General features: G+C 34.6%; 1 protein-coding gene across 1 annotated transcript; it reads right to left on the reverse strand.

Moving 5' to 3' along the window:
- Window positions 1-3747, reverse strand: LOC133191471 (uncharacterized). Its single transcript, XM_061327223.1, has 4 exons — window positions 3557-3747; window positions 2803-3182; window positions 339-781; window positions 1-220 (listed from the first exon to the last, which is right to left on the reverse strand). Coding segments are annotated over exons 1-3 (594 nt in total). The 5' UTR covers window positions 3559-3747; the 3' UTR covers window positions 1-220; window positions 339-569.
- Between the last annotated feature and the right edge of the window lie 4286 nt (window positions 3748-8033).

Here is an 8033-nt window from a genome sequence, read left to right on the forward strand (position 1 = left end):
TTAAAAGTTTTCATGTTTTTTATTGTGTTTAAAATAAGTTAATAAGTACAATATATACAGATTTTCGTTCTTTATATACACATAAATAAATTAATTCAACTAGTGACTAGACTAAGTCTTTGAGCTGGTCTCTCAACGCATTTACATTCTTCGGATGGGACACACAAACCACACGAAGGAAATTTCGGGTCGACCATACATCATTTCTTGGACTTAAATTCTACAAAGGAAAAAACGAGAATATATAAGATGTCAGCTGTGAGAGGATTTGAAAACAGAATCATCACTCTACGGGAAAATACAAATTCCAAATATATGACTAGAATAAATAAATTTACCTGACGTACCCCCATATCCTCTATCCTGGTTAAAGGTCCCTATAGTTTTTGAGGATTAGGCTTTTTTCAGTCACTTTCTAATTTGTATACTGACTTGTCATGCATTTTGTCATTTTTATTCAGTCTTGGACGCTTGCTATGCCGTTAGAGTATTATTGCGTCATTAGTTTTTGTGAAACTCTCGCTTCATATCACAGACAGAACATTTGTTGCTTTCTACATCACGCAATTTCAATCCAAGTTAACGTAGTCATCTATATTGCAATAATCATTGTCAATAATGTCTAACATGTTCACATATATATGAGTATTTGGCATGCTAGGTGTCGCGGTATTTGCATATACTCTTTCTCCAATGTAGCTGGTTTTCCTGAGGCGGTCACGTGAGGGAAGAGGCTGGTAACGAGGCTCTTCACCATCCATGTCGTGAACATCAGTGTACCCTGTGAATAAAAAATATAATAAAAAATTAGAGTATTTATTGTGAAGGACTGGACCAAGAAAATTTGCTTATTAAGCAAAACATCTATGATAAATGACAACTACAAATGAATTAGAACACGATTTGTTTGAGGAACATAGGCACTAATGACCATTAATGTATATCTTGACAGACACAGCTTTGTACACTTAAAACTCTACTTAAATGGGGAAAATGGACCATTTTCTGTCAAGTGGCGATTTTAGACACCCCACCGCCATCTCAGGGATATACGAGACAAAAATGTTAGCTGGATAAGTAGTTCGGCACAAGAAATGGGTTGTTATTTCAATTACAATGGCCGCGACAGGTGATAATATCTATATGGTGGTCTCCTTCATTCACGTCTTATTGTCCCTTCCAACCGGAGCTTTGCACACAGTGGGATTCCGGCAGTGCCTGGGATAAAATCACTGCCTCGGGTCTAATGGAATCATGTAAAGTTGTGCGATATAAAATGAATTGGTGTAAAATTTATTTACAAAATGCATCTTCAGATATTTATGCTATTATTCCTTTATGAAAAAAAAAACAAACAAATTATACGTTGCGGGTAGACTGTTATTGTATGAATGTAAAAAGCTTTCAAAACCTGAAGAATAACGGCAAAGAAACGGGGCTAAAATTCATGTTTAGCTTCGGTTTGCTATCTTTTATCTTTGGTTTTAAAGTATATTTTATACATATTTCGTAACTGAACTTTGATGCCTACCTTTACCATTTTGATTGATTTGACAAGTAAAACATTAATATATAGGACAAGAATCCCAACTATATAATGCAGAAACTCGTTTGAATGAGAAGTAAATTAATCTGATTGTGATGTTGATTGACAGGGGAGTAAAAGTAAAAAAAAAAAAAGATGGATTGTTAATCATCTGAAAATCTAATCATTATGAATTAAAATATTGAAGACAAAAAAATCACACAGGTTAAATTTTAAATTGACGAAATAACTGTTTTTATGAGCATAATTACTACTTATGGACACCATTTTTGTCTTGCGTGAAAGAATGTGACAGTGTTTATTCAACAATATGGGGTCCCTAAACATCATTGTAAGCAAACAATCCAGCTGACCTGACAAAGTATGTAAATATGATAATGACAAGTCAATAGTATTACGTCATCCCGTGTGACAGATGCTACTCCACGCTCGGATAACAATACCAGAAAGCCTAGATGTGTCGCCTGTCGCAATTCTCACTGATCACGGTGACAAAAGTCATAATGCTAATGCAATTAACTGTTTAAGCGGGGGCATACAAAAACACCTGATAATAAAATCTAATCGAAATCGTACAATACTGATTTAAGAATAAAGTCCCTATCACGTACCAGGAAATACGCAATTTAATTGATACCCCCTCAATAAATTAGCGAATGAACGCCTAATTTACATGACTTGAACATGAATATAACTCGGAATAAACAGTCTCACAGACCATAAATGTCGTTATCATTCATTTGATAAGACAGTTTGTCTCAGGCTACAGTTGGGAATTCAATATTTTTGGCAGTCATTCGTAAAATTTCACTTTTTTGTTGTTTGGGAAATCATTTGAAAAACACATATGCCGTATTGTTTTTGAATCGACAATCCTGTGTCATGAACCATGTAAAAGCTGGATCTATTTCAGAAAAATTCTCTATCAGTTACACCATCAGTTGAAGCAATCATCCAAAATATGCAGAAAGGTTTGCTATGTATCTGGAAGAAATGTGCCCCCTTTCGCTGTTATTGTTTAAAGTTTAAATTTGCGATTTTATCACTGAATCAAGAGACCTTGAAATACAAACGTTAGTTATTAAAAACTCCCTCCTTTGTCTTGTCTTGTTTTTTTTTCAATTTTGTTTATTATTTTTTTTTAGCAATTTTTTGGAAACGGGATAGGGTTAAATACAAATGTTATGGGCCTAAAGATAATTGTGCTTTGATGAAGACATAGATAAACAGGAGAATTGACTTGTAAGAAAACTTACGTCGAGGGAGGTAGACGATTTCCTTATCTTTACTGGCCCTCCATATTCTCCTCCACAAGCAGTAGATAATAATGGACAGGATCACCGTAATGACCGTCAAAAACAGGGCGGTGGCCACCATCAGGACCGTGGGGCTAGACGTCCATTCCTCCGGCAATACCTCCACCGCCACCGTGCCCGGCCTCCGGGTAATGTGTGAGGTGGTGGGAATAGGGTGGGGAGGTACGGGCAGATCTTTCCAGAATTCCTTCTTACATATCGTGTCTATGAATGCAGAGCACCTGAACATCACAGAATCTTCTTTCGGACACTCGGAGCACTTTTGACATTCTTCCGTAGCGATGTTGTAAAATTCGCTGATGCTACACATTTTTGAAGACCTGAAATATTTTGGAGAAAAATTCCTTTTTACTGAATAAGCGTAATGAAGATCCTTTTATATTATTTGACATCTCATTTACATATCTGAGTCTTCCACTGCTAATTAGAAACTCATAGTGATCACAATCTCTCACTGGTTAATTATGCTTTGACACGTATTGCAGAAGACTTTCATTGTCTATTAATTAACTGTCAGGATTAAAGTCATTTATGACAGATAATTAACGACTGGCTATCAAAAAATTTACATTATACTTCAACAGTACTCAAAATGAGTTAAATTAATTAGTCTGAATTTAAGCCATTTTAAAAGGTAAATAATAGTCTCTAAAAATAATCTTTATGCAGTTACTATAATGAATAAAATACTTACATGCCTGCTTGAAATCTAAACTTAATATGAAGAGCACAGTGTCATGTGTAACGTTAATAAAGACTGGAAATCAAACACATTGTCCACATGTTTTGATCTGTTCAGTACATATCGCGACAGGTCTAAACATGATCCTGTTATCACCGTATGCAACAAACAAGGCCCCGCCCCTTGCAATTTATCGTCCAATGAAATGGGTTCAGGGAATTTACCGAATCTATTTTTATCTGTGTTGATCTCCAAATTGAAGACCGTTCTATATTCATAAAATCTAATGGTGTATTTTATTTGGATTTGAAGTATTTATAAGTTGAAGCAGGGCTTGAGTATAAATTACGCTCAAGACGGTGTTTATTTATTATTCCTTGTGGTGGTTGGGGTCACCGAATATTACTGGCTCGCTGCATAAGTTCTCTGTCAAGGATGCTCTATTTACGTCTAACATTAAAAATTTGTCAGCGAAGCATTGACAGTTTGTTGTAGCCACCATTGTGTCATTCTTTATATTAAGCAATTATATATATTATATTATCGTATACTGAGTTTCTAAACTACAAAAGATATCAAGGGACAGAGCTCTGCATGTCTCAGCAGTGCAACTGTCTGGACAGTATTCCTCCTCATAACTAATATATAGACTAGCAATTCAATAGTGTATGTATCATATAAAATTGAGAAAATATAAATAAATAACTGAGTAAAAAATAAACAAGTTTTACCATGTTAGTGTATAAATGTAAATAAATTATATATATTAATGGTTGCCAGTCTACAGAAAACATCAAGGGACGGTGCTCTAGGAAATGCATGATATATTGGTATTTTTGAACAGGAACATGTAGAAGAATAGTAACAGATTAAAAATAAAGAAATTCGTATGCATATATAAATATACATGTAATTACAAATGTATTAGAAATCATTAAAAGGGTGGTGGATGTTGCATGGCTGTCCACAAGTACCTGTGACCTTTCTGCATACCATTTTGTGGTAAAACTTGTCTCCATAGTATAGCAATTTATCACTTGAAAATATACTTGACTGTTTTTTAAACGATAGCCTCATTATCAAAAAGAAAGTACAAAATTTTCATAGTCGTGTACTTCATGAAACTGGAATCGTCTTACAACGTTGTTTATTAAACTGCTTTCACATTCAATTTACACTTTTTGAAGTTCTGGAGAAAGCAGTCTATTACCTAACATTTTGAAATATTAGGTTTATTATAGGAACACTTCAAGATAAAAGCATGTACAACCCTCTGGATAATCAAGGGGCGATACAAATATGGATTAACGATCAAAGAACGTACGTCTCTAAGAGGTGTAAAGATTTTATAAAACACACATTCTGGACACCCGCTGGTGTAAATCAATTCAGAAACACAATCTGATATAATCTTCCGATTTCAATTTGTCGGAAAAACACATTGTAGATTAATTTTATTGTTCTTTTGACGGCCTACGGCAGGACGGTCTCTTTTGTCATTATCTCTTAACGTATATCAGTGCGTGTTTGTTTCCTGTGTACCTTATGGCGTAATTATTGTAACGTAACAACGTATTGTGATTGATGTATGACCCATCCTTAAATTAAATACCGATAATGACTTGGTGCAAAGAGAGGCTAAGATTCATTTCATATTAGCTTTAAGACCAAAAAATAAACTATGGATACTTTAAGGTCTCAAGTAACACTGTAATTAAAAGAAGTAGAAATTTATTTCGTTCCAGATTTGTCTGTCTCAGGTATCTCAACTCAAAATCCAAAATAGTTACCAGAATGCTTCTTTGGAATATAATGAGGATTCATAGACGAACTATTCTGGATAGGAGTAATCCATTGGAAGTTCTGGATAAGAGTAATCCATTGGAAGTTCTGGATAGGAGTAATCCATTGGAAGTTCTGGATAAGAGTAATCCTTGGGAAGGTCTATCCGGAGTTGAGATTTTTCAACGATTTCGATTTAGATCTGCCAAAATATTTTTCTTATGCGGGTTGATTTGTGAAAACCTAGTCATCAAACACGGAGAAGTTGTCATCTGCTATACGCCGATTGAGGATATGGAAATTTATGTTGTTTTATTTTATTCAAGCAATAATTCTTAACTTAATTATATATGAAGGTTGATTTAAAAGAAATGTCACAACTGCTGTAAAATCTTAAATCGAAAGTTTTCAACAAAACGTCATATACTATTACATTAACCTACGTTGGGTCTCGTCTATCGCCGCACGGAAATATTAAGTCATTATGGCATTTGTCTTGGACACTAATTTTGAAACTTATGATACAAATAAGACTTACGCAGAAATGAATGAATTTAGATATAACATTAGGACAAAGTTAAAATAATTATAAATGAAAGTACAGCTCAAAAGAAGAAGGTTTATAGCAAAATGGCAGCAAAGATTATTAAAAAGAAGCACGCGAGAGGTTTAATAGGATAAACCGAAAATGAGTGCCGAAAAGTAACGTCATAAACTGAAAATGAGTGCCGAAAAGTAACGTCATAAACTGAAAATGAGTGCCGAAAAGACATCGTACCTGTGAAATGTATAAAAATTACTGAGAAAAATTATTGAAATTTTGTCATTATTGCTCATCCGCTACCCATATTTGCGAGAAAACTTGAAAGGGGTGTGTGGTTTGATTCAGATGAACACGTGATTTTTATCATACCCAAAGCAGAAAGAAAGTGCACAAGAACTGGTCGCCAACAGGAAGTTGTGAATGTCAAGTTAAAAAAATTGTGAAAATTGTATAGAATTTTTGTATTTTTTTTTTATTATTGTATGATTTACTGGGGCGTTTTAATGAAAGGTCAGGTACTATGTTAATTTATCAATGATGTGGAATATTTACCTGTGAGTAATAAAGATAAAGAATCTGCTCATGTAAGTACTGTCAATATAGTTTATATAACATATTTACCAATTGTGTATCTCGGCCATTCCGATTTTCCTGTTAGTGGTTAGTGTTGCTCTGAGATGTAATGATTCACACACTATAACAATTTTTTCTGCTACTTTTGGCAACATCCATACTCCCTTCAGTGGAATTTATACAGATAAGTATACTTTTACTGATTTTAAGAGGTTAGACAAGTGGAACTTCTTTGACCATTTTCGGATCGACGGAAGCAAGAAGATTAATCAGGTAAGAGATGTATGTAGTTCATGTGAATTAATTGCAAGGAATACAGATTACCTATATGTTACATTCATTAATTTGTTCCATATGAAGTTTCTTGAAATATTGCAAAGTCATTGCAGAAAATGGTAAAAAAAAAAATTGTCAAAAGGACGATACTAATTAAAGAAAGATAACTCTGAATTGAGACTGGCTTTTCATAGCAAATAAGCGGAATTCCATGACCTATAATACACACGTTTGATAACCACACTCACTGATGTGGAATACTTACCTGTGGGTGACAAAGATAAAGAATCTCTTGCTTAAGGATTTAAAAAAAATTGGTAGAAGTAAGAAAGTTAGAATGGACGCAGACGCAATTTAGGTACGTATTATAGAATGGACCCACATTTAGTGAATCACTTTGTACTAGAAGTTAAATCTCTCTCTCTCACTCTCTCTCTCTCTCTAATTACACTAATACACTGCATGCTTTTTACACACACATAGACACACTCGCGTTCAATTTTAGAGAACATTTATCAAGAGAACTATGGACAGTTATTTTGCTTTCATGTACACGATGAACGTTTAGAAGTGAGGGGCGTGCGCGGATCTAAGAGGGGAGGTCCCCAAAGTTAAAAAGGTATATATATCTTCCAAAATTCTCTTTAAAAAGATGAAAAAGATTTCCAAATTTATTTCTAAAAACATAGTTATTTGCAAAATGTCATTTTTCGTCTTAATCGTAAGTTCTTAAATAAAACTGAAAAAAGACCTCTGAGGATTTACTAAATCATATAAAACAACTGCTTTGATAACTGTTTGTTTCGTAAATACTAGTATAAAGTTTTATGAGTTTGTGAAATTCAAAGTAAATATCAACAGTATAATAAGTTTTTTTGTTATTTAGTGTGTGATAGTGAAATAGTTTACCAAAAATAATATTATACTAAACTTCCAGATCGAGTATAATGTAAATAGTCGCCCTCGTGGTGCAGTGGTAGAGCGTCTGCTCTAGAGTCGCGGAGTAAGGAGTTGATCCTACGTCGCGGGTTCGAATCTCACCGTGGGACGTGGAGACCGGTCCTTCGGATGAGACCGTATAAACCGAGGTCTCGTGTCGCAGTAGATGCTGGCACGAAAAAGATCCCTTACTGCTCAATGGCCTTGAGTGCCGAGTATAGGTCAAAATACAGCTCTCCACCGGCAAGTGGTGGCGTCTCCATATGAGTGAAAAATTCTCAAGATGGACGATAAACAACAAACAAATAAAAACAAGGAAATTAGCTTGGAACCCTCCCTCCCCCCCCCCTTGAAAGAAGGACCCCTTTTAAAATT

Source organism: Saccostrea echinata, unplaced genomic scaffold (assembly GCF_033153115.1).
Source record: "Saccostrea echinata isolate AGI-Se365-2 ecotype Australia unplaced genomic scaffold, CSIRO_AGI_Sech_v1 ptg000023l, whole genome shotgun sequence".
NCBI classification, from domain to species: domain Eukaryota; kingdom Metazoa; phylum Mollusca; class Bivalvia; order Ostreida; family Ostreidae; genus Saccostrea; species Saccostrea echinata.

What these genes read in the sequence shown, in the direction of transcription:
- LOC133191471 (XM_061327223.1), bottom strand. An exon ending in AATCGTCTACCTCCCTCGAC is followed by an intron (nt 782 to 2,802) that starts GTAAGTTTTCTT and finishes TTTTATTCACAG; the next exon opens with GGTACACTGATGTTCACGAC.